The sequence below is a fragment of the Chiloscyllium plagiosum genome, chromosome 14 (genome assembly GCF_004010195.1).
Source record: "Chiloscyllium plagiosum isolate BGI_BamShark_2017 chromosome 14, ASM401019v2, whole genome shotgun sequence".
Taxonomy (NCBI): Eukaryota; Metazoa; Chordata; class Chondrichthyes; order Orectolobiformes; family Hemiscylliidae; genus Chiloscyllium; species Chiloscyllium plagiosum.
The window spans coordinates 53,662,375-53,681,661 of NC_057723.1; the positions used below are offsets into that span (position 1 = coordinate 53,662,375).

Here is a 19,287-nt window from a genome sequence, read left to right on the forward strand (position 1 = left end):
TTATTTGATCTTTTTGCAATCTACCTCAAAACACTTAATTATAAACCTAAGATGTTAAAACTTGCATGTGTTCAGAATGTACTTTGAGATTTAAATCTGATTGCAAGTAATGGGTTTGGTTCAATTAGGATTCTGCTTACCCAGTGCAGCAGAAGTTGGTACTTGGGAACTCTTACCTTGCCGTTCGTACATGGGTGTAATGTCTACATCAAGTCAAAGGTTTCCATCGAGAGAGCTTTCATTAATGCTCAATTACACCAATGTGTATCAGATCTCTTCATTTTCAAAAAACGCTAATTATATTTAGATTAGATTAGATTACTTACAGTGTGGAAACAGGCCCTTCGGCCCAACAAGTCCACACAGACCCGCCGAAGCGCAACCCACCCATACCCCTACATTTACCCCTTTAACACACGGGGAGAATGTGCAAACTCCACACAGTCAGTCGCCTGAGTCGGGAATTGAACCCGGGTCTCTGGCGCTGTGAGGCAGCAGTGCTAACCACTGGGCCACTGTGCCGCCCACAATAATACAATTTAATACATAAAGAACACGTATTATCAAAGCTGAATTAAACAACACTATCTTTAAAGCAGAAGCAACTAAAGGCAACATTTTTCTTAATAGAAAAAGATTTTCAGCTGAAGCACTCAAATTGTTTTGGATTCAAACAAGGTTCACTAAATAACTGAATTGGATAAATTGGCAATTACGCTTTTGTTCACAAAGTGCAGTGTGCTTCGGGTTAAGTATTTCTGGTAGAGAATTAGCTCAGTAATTCAGAAATCTTCCCAACACCTGGCAGCTTTTCAATGCCAGGTGTTGCCAATGATGATGAGCTTTTAGTCTGGAATCACAAAGGCTTTATATAGCAAAACAACTAGTGCAGTGGATGCCTGCAGTGGTTTGTAGCCTAGGGACATCACCTTTAGAGAGACATTGCTGAGGAATTGTGAGGTTTTTTTGTTATAAATTGTGATAGTTTCAACAAAATGAATTAATGAATCCTACAAATATTTATTCACCCCTGTCCTGCAGCACACTATCCTCTCCCTCCAAATCATTAATATATTTTAATTGATATTTTTACATAATTATGAACAGAGAACATAGAACAATACAGCACAGAACAGGCCTTTTGGCCCTCGGCGTTGTGCCGATCTGTGGACTATTTTCAGCTCGTTCCCCTACACTGTCCCAAAATCATCCATGAGCTTATCTAAGGATTGTTTAAATCTCCCTAATGTGGCTGAGTTGACGCCCATACCACTCTGTGTAAAGAACTTACCCCTGACATCAGTTTTAAATCTATCACCCCTCAATTTGTAGTGATGCACTCTCATACAAGCTGACATCATCATCCTAGGAAAAGGTCTTTCTCTATCTACCCTATCTAATCCTCTGATCATCTTGTATGTCTCTATCAAATCTCCCCTTAGCCGCCGCCTTTCCAATGAGAAAAGACCCAAGTCTCTCAGCCTTTCCTCATAAGACCTTCCCTCCAAACCAGGCAACATCCTGGTAAATCTCCTCTGCACCTTTTCCAATGCTTCCACATCCTTTCTGTAATGGGGTGACCAGAAATGTACACAATATTCCAAGTGTGGCCGTACCAGCGTTCTGTATAGTTGCAGCATGATGTTGCGGTTCCAGAACTCAATCCCTCTACCAATGAAACCCAACACACCATATGCCTTCTTAACAGCACTATCCACCTGGGTGGCAACTTTCAGGGATCTATACACATGGACTCCAAGATCCCTATGCACATCCACACCCCCAAGAATCTTTGAGGAGAAAGTGAGGACTGCAGATGCTGGAAATCAGAGCTGAAAATGTGTTGCTGGAAAAGCTTATGCCCGAAACGTCGATTCTCCTGTTCCTTGGATGCTGCCTGACCTGCTGCGCTTTTCCAGCAACACATTTTCAGTACCAAGAATCTTTCCATTGACCAAGTATCTGCCTTCTTGTTATTCTTCCCAAAGTGCATCACCTCACATTTAGTTGCATTGAACTCCATTTGCCACCTCTCGGCCCAATTCTGCAGTTTATCCAAATTCCCCTCCAACCCATGACATTCTTCCAAACTATCCACTACTCCACCGACTTTCATGTCATCTGCAAATTTACTAGTCCATCCACCTAAGCCTGCGTCTTTGTCACTTATAAAAATGACAAACAGAAGATGTCCCAAAACAGATCCTTGTGGAACACCACTAGTAACTGGACTCCAGACTGAATATTTTCCTTCAACCACCACTCGCTGCCTTCTTCCAGAAAGCCAGTTTCTAATCCACCCTCAATTCTATGCCTCTGCATTTTCTCCATAAGCCTACCATGTGGAACCTTATCAAAGGCTTTACTGAAGTCCAAGTATACCACATCAGCTGCCCTACCCTCATCTACATGTTTGGTCACCTTCTCGAAAAACTCAATGAGGTTTGTGAAACACGACCTGCCCTTAACGAAACCATGTTGACTATCTGAAATCAAATTGTTGCTTGCTAGATGATTATAAATCTTATCTCATAATCCTTCCCAAAACCCCTCCTACAACAGAAGTAAGGCTCACTGGTCTATAATTACCTGGGTCATCTCTGCTGCCCTCCTTGAACAAGGGCACAATCCTCCAATCCTCAGGTACTAAACCCATAGATAATGACGACTCAAATATCAAAGCCATAGGCTCTGCTATCTCCTCCCTAACTTCCCAGAGAGTCCTCGGATAAATCCCATCCGGCCTAGGGGACTTGTCTACTTTCACTCCTTCTAGAATTGATAACACCTGTGCGTAACTAATCTCAATCCTTTCTAGTCTAATATCTCGTATCTCATTCTTCTCCTCTACAATATTGTCCTTTTCCTGAGTGATCACCGATGAGAAATGTTCATTTAGCACCTCTCCAATCTCTGCAGGGTCCACACTCAACTTCCCACTTCTGTCTTTGGCTCGATTCCTACCCTAATCATCCTTTTATTCCTCTTATCTTATAATCAGAACAAGTTTACAATAATTGTTATTTTCTATACCTATTTAGGTTTGCCTTTTAATTTGCAAAAATCCAGAGTAGCAAAACAATCAATATTGTATAATCTGTACCTGAAATAAGTGTTTATTTTTTTCAAATCATGTATGAATTCTAGGTATGCCACCTAACAACTAGGATATTTTCTCTTTACCAATCTGTTAGATCTCTGATCTAATCTAATATTTGTGAAAAGCCAAGGTAGATAATCTTTTACCATAGTACATTCAGTACAATGCATGTACCTCCTATTGTGGCAATATTATGTAGTCTATGAGTTCATGTATTTGTTTCCTCTCTAAAGCAAATTATCCACCATTTTTTTTCCTTTACTGCAGTGTGAATTTCTTGGCTGAGTCAATGAATAGGTCATCATGACCAGTGTCACTGCTAATGTTAAATGTTGAAAGGTGTAGGAAAGTTAAACGTGCTTTCAGTTTTCTCCTTTTTCCTGTGAAAAGGTTTCACCTTTGCTTGGTAACACCTTTAGGCTGCTGACAATAAATTCATGAGTCTCAGATGGACAATCTCATCTAAGCACTGAATCTAATTAAAACTACAGACAGTTTCAGTTCCAGAGGGACTGTACTACTGTGTAAATTACAAAGTTCAAATATAATATTAAGATACAATCAAACCTTTAAATTGTGACATCCACAGAAATTATGTTGACATATCTCCTGAAATTAGCAAACTTTTATTGTGACAATAAAGTTGCAATATTAAATCTGCTATAATAAGGCAATGCTGCAAGACATCTTTGTGCAAACAATGTTACTTTAAACATCAGAGTAGGATGTGAGACTCCTAAACGATTGCATTATATTTCTGTCCTGTTTAAAATCTGAACATGTCTTATAAATCAGTTTGGTAAAGTTATAAATGTTCCAGTGTGTTATACATCAATCTATTCAGTTCAGATACCGCTACAGTTAAACATAGGTTATCAGCAGTATTCTGACCTACAGTGAAAATGTTGCTAATGTATAGATCATTGTATTTTTATCCTTTAAACCTTGATAGATTTTACAGATCAAACGGTAATCATGCCACTAAAATCAATTCACAACATTCTTTGGACAATCCAACGTCCATTTCCTTAGTTATTGTGTTTATTGTTAGTAGAAGTGAGTGCTTAACTGCTAACTTGGTACCGAAACTCTAAATCATGCTAAAAATGTTCCTGCTATCTTATGGTAGGACTTTTATGATGGGATTGATTTAAGACAGAGGAGATCTTCCAGTCCTGGATACATTGACTCTCCCGCGTACAGTCGACAGGGGATGTCTCCCACAATGCCTCGATCACCTCAACATTACCACAGACCAGGTAATGCATTTTCTTGCAGCAGACTATTTATCCAGTGAATAACCTTTTGAGTGTAACAATCAATAGTAACATTCAATTTTTTAAAAGTAAAACTCAACAAAAATAAACTGTTTTGTATTAACTGCCACTTGATTGATCTAAAAAGTTCAATATCACTTAAATTGAACAATAAACAACTGGGGTGTTTCCAGATATAAACTTTATGTCTTAATGTTTCAGCATCTTATAAAACATAAAATGAGAAACGTAATTTCAGCCTTCAGCCAGAAAAAAGTTTGTGGAATAGAAAGAGTTGTTTCAGGGTGAATGTTTTGATTATTGTGTATGCAGACAGGCAATTAGTATTTCCATTGCCCAAATTTATATTCAGCTAAATGAATAAGTCATTTGCATTCAAAATGTGACATTGCACTGTGCTTTAAAAAGGCACTCAAAGATGAATAGCTCAACCAATACAAAATTTGCCCCATAAAAATTGAATTGTATCTTTTTCAAACTAGTCACAAATAAAAGAAAGTGACTGCACTGAAAAATATTCAAAGAAAGAGCAACGAACCACATTTGCATTTCATTTCATAAAACCATTTGGTTTTACCTTGCTTACAAGCAAGAAATAAAACAGTACCCAGTCAGGCAAATCAATGCTGACTATATGTTTGTCTTCAAAATGTGCTTGTTCAGCAACTGAAGTCATTTAGACACTGTCATAAGTGTTTTCGCTAGTTCATACTTGTTAAACTCAGATATTCATTTAGAATTTGTATGAAAGTAACAGTTGGGATTAAATGTCACCTTCTATGACATGAGTCACATTTGAACATAGAGAAATCAGATATTAATTGAGTTGGACACTTAAATATTTTAATAAATTACCAAAGAGCTTTTGCAGAATCCATTTATTTCCTCCAAGACAGCAAATCACCAACTAAATAAATTCCCAATGGAAATCGACACTGTGATGACCAAAATGGCCACCAAGTTTATTTCGAAAATACCTACTACATACCAGAAAGATCTTGGCATCAGTCTCAAATCTGTGCAGTGAAAACACATCTCAGCATTACAGGAACTACACTTGGTCTCCAAGTACTTACAGTAGTGGAATATCAAACAGAAATTCTGCTTCAGATAACTTTCGAGTCAACACGAGCTTAAATGTGAATGGATTGATATTAGTTGAGAACAGGATCATAAGAACATAAGGAATAAGAGTAGGCATTTGGTTCCTCAAGCCTGCTCTACCACTTAATAACATCATGGTTGATTTGATTCTGACTTTAACTCCACTTCTTTGCTTGCCTCTATAACCTCTGACTACCTTTTAGATCAAAAATCTGTTTGGCTCAGCTTTGAATGTCTAGTGGTCCAGCACTGCTCTCTTGTGTAGTAAATTCCAAGGATTATTTAACAACCATCTAGAAAAGAAACTCCTTCTCATCTCCATCTTAAATAAGAGACCCATTTTGTTGAAGTGCCAAGATTTCCTCATCATTTACGCTGAAACCCCCTCAGAATCTTATGTTTCAAGAAGATCTCTATTCATTCTTCTAAACTTTAATGAATATATGCCAAGACAACTCAAGTTGTCCTCTTAAGCTAACCTCTTCATCCCAGGAATCAACCAAGTGAACCTTTTCTGAATTGTCTCCAACACAAATATAACCCTTCTTAAATAAATTGTCCAAATCTCAATTTGTTTCCAGTTAGCAGTTAACAGAAATCTACAGTTTAAATTCAAACTATTTCAACTTTAAACCGGGTTTTAACAGTGTATACTGAAAGAAAAGTTGGGGTAAATTATATAAGATGTACGTAGGTTGGGTGAGTGGGCAAAGATCCGGCAATGGAATGTAATATAGAAAAATGTGCAATTACCCATTTTGGCAGGAATAATAAGATCAAAGTGTAATAACTAAGTGGTGCAAGATTGCAGAACTGAGATACAGAGGGACTTGAATGACCTCATGTAATTTAGTTTGCAGGCATAGCAAGTAATTAGGAAAGCTAGTAGAATATTATCATTTATTGCAAAGGGATTTGAATACAAAAATAGCGAGGATATGTTTCAGTAGTACAGGACAATAAAGTACTGTGTGCGGTATTAGACAACTTATTTGAGGAAGAATGTAAATACATTGAAAGCAGTTCAGACAATTTTTATCAGACCAAGTTATTTTAAGAAGAAAGGTTGGACAGTAGTTGACTTCTATCTGATAGAGTTTAGAAGAATAGGAGTTGACTTGATTGAAATATACAATATCTTGAACAGTCTTGATAGGTTAGATGTGTAGAGAATGTTTCATCTCAGGGAAGTCTAGAACTTTAAATTGTTTAAAAATACACCATTGCTCACTTTAAGCAGAGACAAAGCAATTTTTTTCTCCGTGTTGTGCGTCTTTGGAAATCTCCTGAAAAGGCAATGGAAGCAGAATCTTTGAATATTTTTAAGGCAGAGTTGGAATGATTCTTGGTAAACAAGGTTGTAAAAGGTTATCGGGGATAACAGGAATATGGATTTGAGATTCCAATCAGATCAGCCCTAAATGTATTAAAAGGCAAAGCAGGCTCAAGAAACTAAATGGCTTTGTTTGTATGTATATTCATATAAGGAAGACAAAGCTTTATGCAGTGTGGTGGGTGTGCTCTTACCAATGTTCTACATATTTATAACAGGACTTGCGCACATTTTTTTACTACATCTTTTATTACTTCAACAAAAAAGACCTGCATCCCATTTACAGTACCTGCATGCTGACATTTTCTCATTCATGTACATGAACATTCAGATGCCACAGCATTTTTCAGTCTCTCTCAATTTAAATAATTTTTTTTATTCTTCTCACCAAGTTGGAAAACTTCATATTTTAATCAATTGGCAAACTTTTACCCACTCCTATAACTTACCTGTATCCCTTCCAAATTCTTTGGAAAGAAATCTCTGTTCCCCCTCATGTGAGTCTGGTTGTGAGAAGGTGGGGTGATAGTGTAACTGAACCCCATTGTCGTCTTGCCTCCTGCAGAGTTAAACCCATGGTTGACCACCTTGCCCGACTGCCAGTTGGGGCTCTCAAGTGGCCAGGTAATGATCACCCAGAGGCCTCTTCTTGCCACCAGGATTAACCCAGGTGCAGGCAAGCCTGTCACCATGCAGCGAGTAAAATGGCTAAAACAAAGTAGGCAAATGGTCATCTCTGTATGGAGGAGGGAAGTCCCTTGATCAAATGCTGAGTTCCTGACAGAAGCATTGGATATTGGAAATAGGAATAATGCATTGAGAGAAACCCTATTGTCTGTCCTGCCTTGATGCTTTTTGCCTCTCTTCATGCAATGTGCTTCTACAAACCTCTATCCCTAACACAAAGGCACACACCCCAGCACAACTATCAGGCATCCATGGCCTGGGTTGCTTTGTGATTCTGGGACTCTGCTTTTTGTCATTCTGGCATCAACCACTGCCTCTCCAGAAGTGCAGCAGAGCCTAAGAGATGCTGGGATTGGCCGGCAGCTCTTAGTGGGTGCGGCTTCCATCTCTGGATTTGTGACTGCAAGAGAAGGCCCACTGCCTTATTGGCTTATTGTTTGGGTGGTAATATCAAGAAGAGGGAACACTGATACCGTGCCAGATCTCCATCCAACATTTGAGAATCAGTCATCTCAGACGTTGTAATATTGTTTGTCATCCTCACAACTTTGTTTTCTATTTACCGTTATGTTGTCAGAAAATTTGCTATAGATTTTGAATTGTATGTATAGATTGTAATTACCTGATGTCTCAATACTAATTTTGTAGCTCTCCAGAATTATTGGTTTGTCAATCCAGAAATGACTCATTCATTCCAACACTGCATTTTCTATTAATTAGTAAGTCATTGATTCATCCTCAGTATCTAGTTGGCTGAACGGCTGGCTTGTGATACAGAGGCATGTCAACAACATAGGTTGAATTCCCATTTAAACTGAGGTCACCATGATAACTTTGTCATCTCAAACTCATCTTTTGCTCTGTAGTTACTGTGTATTTGCCTTTATTTAAGTTTAAGTTTCAGACCCAACCTCAAGCTGAATGTGAAATTTGATGATGTCGTAATGACTTTTGTCTAAGGAACCTTTACGATGCTCATTTCCAAATTTAAATATTCACCTGTGAGGTTTCAATATTGATTAGGTGCTAAATAGGAATTAGGAAAGAGGTCATTCAGCTGTTCCAGCCTTTTCAACTAGATACGATTGATCTGTACCTTGCCTCCATTTACACATCTTGGTTTCTTATTTCTTGCTCCCTGACAAAAACCTAGCAATCTCCATTTCAAATTTTCAGTTAAACTATCCTCTGAAGCTTTTCAGGAGAGTTATTGGGGAATGGTGAAAGAACTTCATGGAACTAGGAAGGAATGCCATCAAATGAAGGTGATGGAATTATGCAGGGAAAACCAGTTTCTAGTATTTATCCCTGGGAAAAAAAATGGCAAACTGAAGAATGATTCTGTTACTTAATAAATATTTACTTCTAAATGTGACCAAGGCTTTTTAATCAATAGTGAGGTTTAACTCACATTACTATTGGGGATTACTTAGGTCAAATTCATGGGAATCTGTGTCCCAGCCTCTATATTTTTAAATCTGAACTATTAGTTAGAAACTCTTGAAAAGTTTAACTATAATTCCACTGCCAACATAAGGCAGCAAGACCTTGTAATGAAAAACACCAGGCCGGTCAATATGTGTCTCATTGAAGCCAACATCAATGAATAGCTTTAGTTGTGAAGCACATGGTAGACACAAAATTTTCCCACTTCATCACAACATTCATCCAGAATTCTTTGTAGAACAAAGAAATACAATTAAAACAAAGCAGATATTTCACTGGATACAGAATATTCACAAACTTCTTCACCTGCTAAGGCAGGCATTATCTCCCTAGTATCACATTCTCTTTCATAAATTAGATTAAAAATTGTACCTCTAAACAAATACAACTGCAAGTAGATGTTACATTAACAAATCCACACCAGAATTGATAATTTACATCTGTCTTCTCCCATACGTTTTCATATACGCTCACTTATCAGATTTCAACTATTACCTATCTCTATGGGCCTATCCAGCTGTTTTGAACTGCACTAATGTCGTTTGTGTCAACTACTCCTTCTAGTCATGTGTTTCACATTCTTACCATTCTTCATAAGGAGAGTTTTCGCTTGGATTTGCTACTGGATTTACTTTTTTTATTCACTCGAACGTGGGTATCACTGGCTGGCCAGCATTTATTGTCCATCCCTAGTTGCCCTTGAGAAGATGGTGGTGAGCTAAACTAATGACAATCTTACATTTATTACATGTAGTTTTGGACTTTCTGACAAATAGAAACATTCTCTCACTGTCTACCTGATTAAACACTATAATTATCATGAAGACCTCTATTTTTCTAGGAACAGAACTTTAGACCGCTCAAGTTTTGCAACATATTTGTGAACATTTTTTTTTACACTACCTTCAATGCCTCACTTTTTACAATCAGATTCATATGCAAAACTCAGAATATAACGTAACTGCGATTTAGCATAATATCTCTCCTCTCCTTTTAATTCTGACCTTCTAGAATTGTGGCTCAGGTCTAATTTTTGTTTGGCCTTATTAACCAGGAGTATTTTTATCGATTTGTGATTCTAGATTTTAAGATTTTATTTGAAAAATCTAAACTACTCACAAAGACAGTGATTATTTCAGTGTAGTAATTCCCTAATCCCCATTACAATTCCCCAATTCCTTTGTTATAATATTTTAATTACAGTTTATACGTACTTAAATAGGGCCTTGTGGTGCAGGGGTAGTATCCTACCTCTGGACCAAAAGCCCTGAGTTCAAATCCATGTACTCTGGAAGTGTGTCATAATGTGTCCAAGCAGTTTGTTTTATTTTAAGTAAGTATGCTTGCTTAAATGTGGTTACATTTTCTACCTTGTTTCCAAGTGAAAACACATTAAGCTTTTAAAGTAAAAACATGCCATGACTTAGTAATCGGTGAAGAACGGTTTTTCACTTTTCTATTTAGGTATTGAGATAACTTGAAGTTCTGCTTGATCACTGCTGGGTAATTTGTATGAATGCAGAATTTAACCTCAAGTGATTAAACTGGAGGGGAACAGTTATGTATAGTTTACCTTCTGATACTCATCATGTGCATAAATTGCTACCCACAGCTATTTTTGACATAGCCAATCATAAACTGAAAAAACAACACTTAGTACCTCTCAAGAGCTGTCATAACTTGAATAACAGCAATTTTCAGCATATTGGATGGTAGAATTGAGTGCTGCATTTTTCTCTTTGTTCTTGTGAGAACAAAGAGCAATGTAAAACTGGAATCCTGCAGAAAACTGTTTATATTTCATTCTCCTTCCTGAATTCATATTTAATCAATAATTTATAGCAATCCAGATTGATGTGGAAGTACTTTAGCGTTTGCATTGACCTCAGCTTATCCAACATATTTGCTTCTTAATCCATACTAAAGGAACTTGTTGCTATAGTATTCATCAACACATCTTAACATTTCTTTTACGTTTTGCGTTTTCCAGCTTGTGAACATTTATTTTCTCTTCAGGCTGTGCTATTTCTCAGACTATTTACAAGGGGTATCATTTCTTTTATCCAACTGCACTTCAATCTCTCAGGCTCTGAACTGGTAGCAGTGGAGTGCATCATCACAATAATAAGAGTGTTGTCTTCACTTTTTAACTTAAGCTACAAAATTAGCCATCTGTTTTTAAATTAACATTTGCTTCTCACTGGCATACAGTTTTGGCCATGCTTATTATACGTTGAAGTCTTTTACAGAGCTGTTTATTCAAGTACCTACTGCTGATTTCAATGAAAATAATATTTGGTCATACATGTTCATGCAACACCAGTGTAATTTACAAGATTAGTTATCCACTTAGTTTTGCATATTCAATTACATTTATTGAGCCTACTAGTGGGGGTATGAATAAAGACAGTGCATATTGTTCTTACTGTTGTTCTGAATGTGTATGCCAAGTAAGTAATGGAATTATCTTAAAAAATCTTCTTATCTCACCTGAAGCATTTCAGTATTTATGAAGACTCCCTACAGAAGCAAGTTACTTTGTCTGGGTCACATGAAGCTACTGTAGGTATCTTGGGTTGGATCATAGGGATCACTCTCAAGAAGGAAAACAGATGAATAGACCCACTCAACAGGGTACTATGCTATCACTACCAGAAACCCATTCCCATTCCACCACCCAGGTTATAGGCAGCAGGGGAAGTGTCAGGTGAGCCACTTGCCAGTGGACCAATTGAGCTGACTGTGAGAAATTAATGCACAATTTTACAGTTTTACAGGGAGTTTTAACCCCATGGGTTGCTGGTCAATGAAAGGGTGAAACATCCTTTCTGAACTGATCAGAGAACCCCCGCGAAACCACAGTTTTGTCCCTGTCACCCTCGTCATCCAATATCCCCCACACCTCCTTCCTTATTTGGCCCTGCTGCTTGCCCCACGGAGAGTTGAGCTTTACCTTTGTCTCAAGCTATGAGGTTCATTTTTCTCTCATGCCTTCTGCAATACCACCATTGATCTTGGTATGTCAGAGCTGCTGACCTCCAATTGGGCTGTAGCTCTACAGAGAAGGCCAGGAGTCCTACATATTTTCTGAACAACCTGTTTGGAAATGTGATTCCACATCTGTAGCAGGTAAGACTTCAGCCTGGTTCTCCTGGCCCAAAAGTAGCAATATTACCACTGTGCAACTTTGGTTCCTCCTGGTCCTACTGAATAGTAATTAAAGGACTATCACCTATAGAATTTTATCAGGGCCAGTGGAGCTGGGCTCTCCCTGACTTTTATCCCAGTGTCTGGGTATCAGCTTTGGGACATAATCCAGCCACTTGCTTCTGAAGGTCATTGCCTAAACTATGACCCATTAGTCCTTACTATAACAGGTCTAATGAAATTCATGCTATCTCATATCAGTTTATTGATCAATACATTCAATATAGTTGCAAATTCAATTTAATTACTTTCCTTGGAACACCCATTAGACTTAGCCATATACCATCGAAACAGTCCTTTCGCTCCAACCAGTCCATGCCAAACATAATCCCAAAGTAATCTAGTCCCATCTTCCTGCAATTGACCCATATCCCTCCAAACCTATTCATGTACTTGTCTAAGAATCTTTTAAACGTTGTAACTATGCCTGCATTCACCACTTCTTCAGGAAGTTCATTCCACACACAAACTTTATGATATGGTGCAGAAAATTTCGGGAGGATAGAAATGAATCAGCCAAAGACAGTTTTCTATAAAGGGTCTGCATTCTTTTGGTCATACTCATTTTGACTTCACTTTGCTGACTCATCCACTTGGAAGCCATCACTTTTCATTTCTATGATGGTCAAACTCCAGTGTTCTATTGCAATGCCATCACTCAACACATGGGACATCAGAAACCCTGCATATTTTATTTAATGTGTCCAATTCTCCTATAAATACTACACCGGATGAATGGAGAACTCTTTAGCCCGAAATCTATAGCACCTGCAAAAAATGTTATAAATTAGTGATATTTGAAGAGTTTAGGGATTTAAATTATTTAAATACACTTCAGCTTTCAATAGTTGCTGCAAAATTGGGTACTGGCTAGTTTTTTTTTAAAGAAACTAAATTGCTTGACATAAAATTTGGAAAGGTGAAATATTATTGAACCATTAAACACTGAAATTTATTTTAAAACTTTGGGAAAACATTGAGTCATTAATTTGAAGGTTTGCCTCTTAAGTAGTATTATGCTAAAAAAAGTATAATTCTTAATTTTGTAACCTAGTTAACAATTATTTACATTGCTTTTGGCATTTATTATCACCTTTTGAAGTTAGAGTTGCTCTATTTTGTAAAATCTATGCATAGTTATAAATACATGACCGTTCGAATAGAATAAAATCTATATGCTATGAAAATGCTAGATTTCTTGACTGAAAGAAAAGCTGCTTTTAAGTGTCTTGGGAGGCTTGAGGTCAACTGTCAAAAATAGTGTCAAATGTTGCAATGAGGATTAGATCATTATAGTTTCTGTTTGACCTAAATTTGAATTTGATGTGACAAGGTGTAAAAGGCAATTGGAAAAAGCATTCTTTCCAAAGCCATCTTATGGGAATAAGAATATGTATAAGTGAAAATCCTCATTTTCAGCTTTGATGCTTCACCTAGTAAGATGCAAACAATCTGGCCAGGAGTTTCATTTACCATGTGTTTTGGCAAGGAAGTCACTAAATATCATCTTTGACATAAAAATGTGATTGGGGGGGTATAGGAGAGGCAGTGAGTGTAATGAAATGGGGAGTATGAGTGAGTCTTAGAGGCTCTTGTGTTATCCAACAAGTTTTGAAATCCTGTGATCAATTTCCTGACATTTTGAAAACAAATCATTGTTTATAATTAAAATAAAGTGGTGGATTCTGAATTACAATAGTAATTGTCAACCCTCTTATGGAAATGTAACAGCTGTGACAGTTTAACCAGAACTGTCTGGACTCACAAAAGCCATTGGTGTGACTTCCTTGACAGTGCAAGTTCCTTGCTGAAAGGACATGGTACTCTGAACAGATTACTCATTCTTATTTGCTTCAGAGCTTTTGCCTTTGATTTATTTGTTTTTTGCTGCCTTCTTTGCAATTCTTTGGAGGCACTGAAAGTGGCCGGAGTTCACCTTATTATACCCAGCTAGACATCAAGCCAAGCCCTGCTCAGACACCTACACATTTCCATATACCAGGTAGGAGCTTATGCACTCACTGGCATGGCTTGAATGCTGATACTGCAAATAAATGGCATTTCCAGTTTACATTAAACTAATATGTTCAAATGTAGGTTCTCACATAGCATAAAAATACAAAATCACAGATGGAGCAGTGGCAAATGCCATTTATTCGGGCACAGTGACAAAATATCTTAAGCTCTTTGAAATTGGGGTGTGACTTTTTAAATCTATTAAACATTGGCCAGTAAGTAGAGAATAAGTGTGTAGAAGTGAGTCCGACAAGTAAATTGTATTCTTTAACCAAGCTGAGTAAAAGTCATGTTAAGACTTATGGAAGACTTTTGAACAGCATATTCCACTCCCAATGTTTTTTGTCTTTCGCAAAGAGCTCTTAATTAACAAAGAAATGTTATTAATGTGCATATTTTTTCTGCAAAGAACTTGAGTTCTGGGAAAGGTTCTCTCGGTTATCAATTACTTAACCCTTTGAAAACCATGGTGTCATTTGGAGAGAGTTAATGCACCTATTTTCATGCAATCGACAAATTGAAAAAGCTTGAGATTCAAGATGAGGCTGTCTCTTTCTTTTTTCAAAGAGTAAGAGTTTGTCTCCATGGCTGCCCTGATTACCTTTCATGATATCTTGAAAGATATTGGATATCCAACATGCGTTGAATTTCTCTACATGCATTACAATAAAATATTTCATTGGGCAACATGGTGGTACATTTCATTGTGGTGCCAGGGCAGAATATAACTATAGTTTTGTAACAATAGTCACAGCTGTGCATGTAGGAAGACCGAGAATAGGCACATTACAACAAAATGTAATGAAATTAACTATGCAAATTGCATTGCCACTTATCCACATCTACCTGAGGAAAATAGCATCAGACAAAAAGCATGTCACCAAGCACCCCTACAGTTGGGGAATATGCTTGATCTAGTGAGAAAAGAAAAAACTTCACATTCAGCTTAAATAATGGCCTAGAAATTCGAATGGAATAATTGATCTTCATTGCAGCAACATAGATTGGAGTTGCACATAAAAGCCACGTGGAAATCCTGACACAGCTGACTACACAGAAATTGGCCAAGAAATTTTAAATTCTCATGGGACAATTACCTAGCATCTGTAACCACCCCAAAGAAAGGCCCTCACTCTGAGTTCGTCAGAAATTTTAAAAGATTTGCCACTGATCTATGCTTAATATTTACTCAAAAAAATTAGTGGAATTAAAACCTAGGTGAGGATTAAAATAACCCCCCCCAACTCTCAATCCATCAATGACTTCCCTCCCACTGGGTAATCCCTGCTGGTCTTCAACAACCCAGGTGCCAACACTCCCATTTGACTCTACCAAATAACCCACCCAAGCCAATGCCTTGACCTACCCTAAGCATTTATCCACTTACCTGACATCCTAATTAACTCGTTACCCTCTTGGCTTCCTATTTCCCACTATCCGAGCCCCTCAGCCCACCCACCACCCTATCCACCTGAAACCCTATCCCTTGCCTACCATAACCTACAGCCTTACAAGCCCTCAACCTAACTGGCAACCTACCCACCTAGCATGCTAACCCCCTTATCCACCTGACACCCTACTCCCATACTTACACACTTAACTTTTCTCAGTAGCTTTGAAAGTGTCTCCATTCTGACAACTTATTGCTATCTTCCTACTTTTACATCTGTATATCTGATACACAACTGATCATGCCTGACTTCGCAATATAATACTGTGAAGTGAGTTAATAATCAGATTTGTAAGTCACTTTGTGTTTTGTATGCTGAATCATGAGTTGAATAGTTTTTGTATCAAAAAAAAATCATCCAGCATTTTGTTAATGCCATAGAAGTGCTAATACTTTCCTTCATTTATTTGTTGGCTTTCTGATGGTTTCTTTTCAGTGAAAGTTACTCAATAATACGATCAGACATGTACCATTACTAAAATGAAATACTAATCTCCAATTGTCACATCCTCATGCTGCTGCATTCATTGGATTTGCTTGAATTGTTTGTAAGGCCACCTTCATAGCATATTTAAAGTGTGCACTACATGAATACAATGAATATTATGTTCAAAATTCAATGAAAAACATCTTGGAAATAGAACATTACTAGTATTATGAATCAACTAACATCATTAATAATGTTGAAATTTGACTGTTGACACACTGTTGTTTGAACAGGGGTAAATAGTCAACTAAATTGATATGGTTATCAGGTTTATGATTGATTTCAACTCCTGCAGCATGAATCTGCAATTTAAACAATTATGTCACTGGACCAAGATAAATATTTTTATAGACTACTTGTACACTGTTAAAATCCTATAATTAGCTCAAGCGGGCCTCTGTTGGTCAATGCAATTTCAAAATACTGTACTGTTTCAGCATGATTCACAATTTCAGTTTAATACATTTGCAGCTTATATTTGTTGATAACGGCTATCCTTGCTTTCTTCTCTTTTCCTTTAGCAAGCGGAGAAATCACTAATATCTACAGGAAGCCCCCTATCTATAAGCGACATGGTACTATCAGCTTGACTCTTATACTTTTAACTCTTGCAATGTTTACGTTTTTAATAAATGTGGGAGTAGAACTTGCCTTTACTTAATACTGTGAAGCCCAGTTAAATCAAAGCTCGTGAGGTAAATTCAAATTTAAAATCTCATACAAATTTGAATTGATGCTGTGAGCTTGGTTGTACAATTTAAACTTTTAAAGTAAATTATTTAACAAATTTCCCTTGACATTTAGAGTACTATTCAGAAGAAGTAAAACATCTAATTTATATATCACACATTAAAAAATAACATACTGACTTATTGTAATAATTTGCTTTAACCCCTGTAGAAATACAATAAGTTTCAAATAAAATTACGAATAATCCTTGAGACTAATCCTTAGGTGTGATTTGTGATGTGCTGGTAACAAAACAAGTTGTTGGCACTGCCTGTCTTTGTGGTTGAATTGCCTAGTAATACATGAATCCTTGTTCTCTCTGTTGTCTTAGGCATGATCTTAAAATGTTTTTCCCTCAAATTTCCCTATACAAAGATTGACCCAGTGAATGACTTTTTAAATCTACCTGTAATCTTTCTAGACAGCTGCATGTTATGTATGCAAGACAACATTTTCCCCTATCATCTTATAGATGGATATCTACTCAAAACAGTCAATACAAAATATGTCCTGTATTGTTTCAAATCATTATGGATTTTATTTTCAATAATAGACTCTTTTAATGCAAATCCTTTCTTTGTCCAATTAAAAACAGAAAATGCTGGAATGCTCTTCAGGCCAGGTAGCATTCAAGGAAGAAGAAATAGTTAATGTTTCATCCCGATTACTTTTCATCAGAGTTACGGCATTTGATCGATTTTGCTCTTGCCTTTTTGTCCAATCTCATATTGAAGAAAGGCAAGAGACAACTTGTGATTGAATAAAACAAAGAATTGTAGATACTGGAAATCTGAAACAAAAAACAAATTGCTAGGGAAGATCAGGCTTGGCAGCATCAACTTCATCAGTTCTGAGGAAAGGTCACTGGACTCAAAATGTTAACTTTGCTTTCTTCTCGTTAGATCCTGCCAAACCTGCCGAACTTCTCAAGCAACTTACTGTTTTTGGGATTTAATCCATTAAGTGCGCATCAGAAATATGTAGTTTAAAACAAAACTTCCTCCTCAATGAAATATCTGATAAGTTTTAAGGTATTATTTTGCTAGTACAACTTCATTTCAAAAGGTATACACAATGCAAGGAAAACCATTGTTTTGTGCTTTTCTGTAACTGGTATATAGCAAAAAGAAAACTTCTGTAGTTCATCCACAAGACATGATGCAAAATAGAAATTAGTTTGTAAAATTTTATATCCTGCCTAGCCAGACAATGAAAGTGATGTTTTCTGTTCAACATATATTTTCTTATTTATCCTTTAACTTGTTCTCCTTATTCTGCTATCTTCCTGCCTGCTAACCACACCTTGGCTCATCATTGTTCTGTAAGTAAAATTCTCTGCTTTAAAATTATACCTATTTGTTCAATGTCTGAAATACATTGTGTCTTTTTTAAAAAAAATGAGAGCATCCATATCTATTGTTTTCTGAATCACAATTTTAACAGGAATCCAACTCTAGTTGTGAAGGTGGTGTCAGGTTAACTATTGGGGATAGAACGATTAGAATCCTAGAATCCCTAGTGTGGAAACAGGCCATTAAACCCAACACATCTACATCAACCCTCTGAGTATCCCACCCAGACCAGTTACCCCTGACTAATATATCTAACCTACACATCCCTGAATACTGGGGAATTTAGCATGGCCAATTCACCTAACTGGCATATCTTTGACTGAGAGAGGAGACCAGAGCACCCAGAGGAAACTCACACCGACATGAGGAGAATGTGTAAACTCCACACAGACAGTCACCTAAGGCTCTAATCGAGCCCGGGTCCCTGGAGCTGTGAGGCAGCAGGGCTAACCACTGAGCCACTGTGCCACAATTGTGGCAGGAACTTGTTGCCAAATGAAAATTATATCCAAAATGAGATTTTTCTATTAATTGCCCTTTGTGACTTTTCTGTAATGTGCCTAAGATTGTTAATTGGGAAATAATAATTGCAACTTCAAATACATGTAACTATTTGTTTAATATTATGGCAGAATCCACTTTATATGCATGTCTTAAGACTTGTCCTTGTCAAGTCTCATTATAGTGGGGGATGTATTATCTGTAAAACGATAGTTGAGGCACCTATCACTTGTAAAGTTATGTTAGCAAGCAAGAATAAGATAATAGTTTGCTATGTTTGCACTACAAATAAACAAATGGACTATTAGCTTTAAATTCAATCTAGTATAATGAATAGTTGACCGTAAATTACAGAAAGAATAATGATCAAACATTTGTTACACTTCCAAAAGTGGTTGTGTAAAGTGTTAATTTTTAAAAATATTCATTCATGGGATCTGTGCATCAATAGAAAGGCCTTTTTTTTTTTTACCCAGCCCCAATTGCCCCTTGAACCAAGTGGCTTGTTAAGGCCACTTCAGAGATTATTTGGAGTCAATTACATTGCTATTACTCTGGAATCATATATAGGCCAGATAAGGTAAAACAGTAGATTGCC

At 37.0% G+C, this 19,287-nt stretch overlaps 1 protein-coding gene across 8 annotated transcripts in view; it reads left to right on the forward strand.

Moving 5' to 3' along the window:
• The window catches only part of ablim3 (actin binding LIM protein family, member 3), a 343,093-nt gene that overhangs the window by 272,645 nt on the left and 51,161 nt on the right, over positions 1-19,287 (forward strand). For 3 of the 8 annotated variants that reach the window (XM_043703813.1, XM_043703815.1, XM_043703819.1), the window contains 3 exons: positions 4,230-4,359; positions 14,064-14,156; positions 16,629-16,682. In XM_043703813.1, coding sequence (XP_043559748.1) covers positions 4,230-4,359; positions 14,064-14,156; positions 16,629-16,682 — 277 coding nt within the window. The remainder of the gene's footprint in view (positions 1-4,229; positions 4,360-14,063; positions 14,157-16,628; positions 16,683-19,287) is intronic. The other 5 variants (XM_043703814.1, XM_043703821.1, XM_043703818.1 and 2 more) reach the window with 3 other exon arrangements.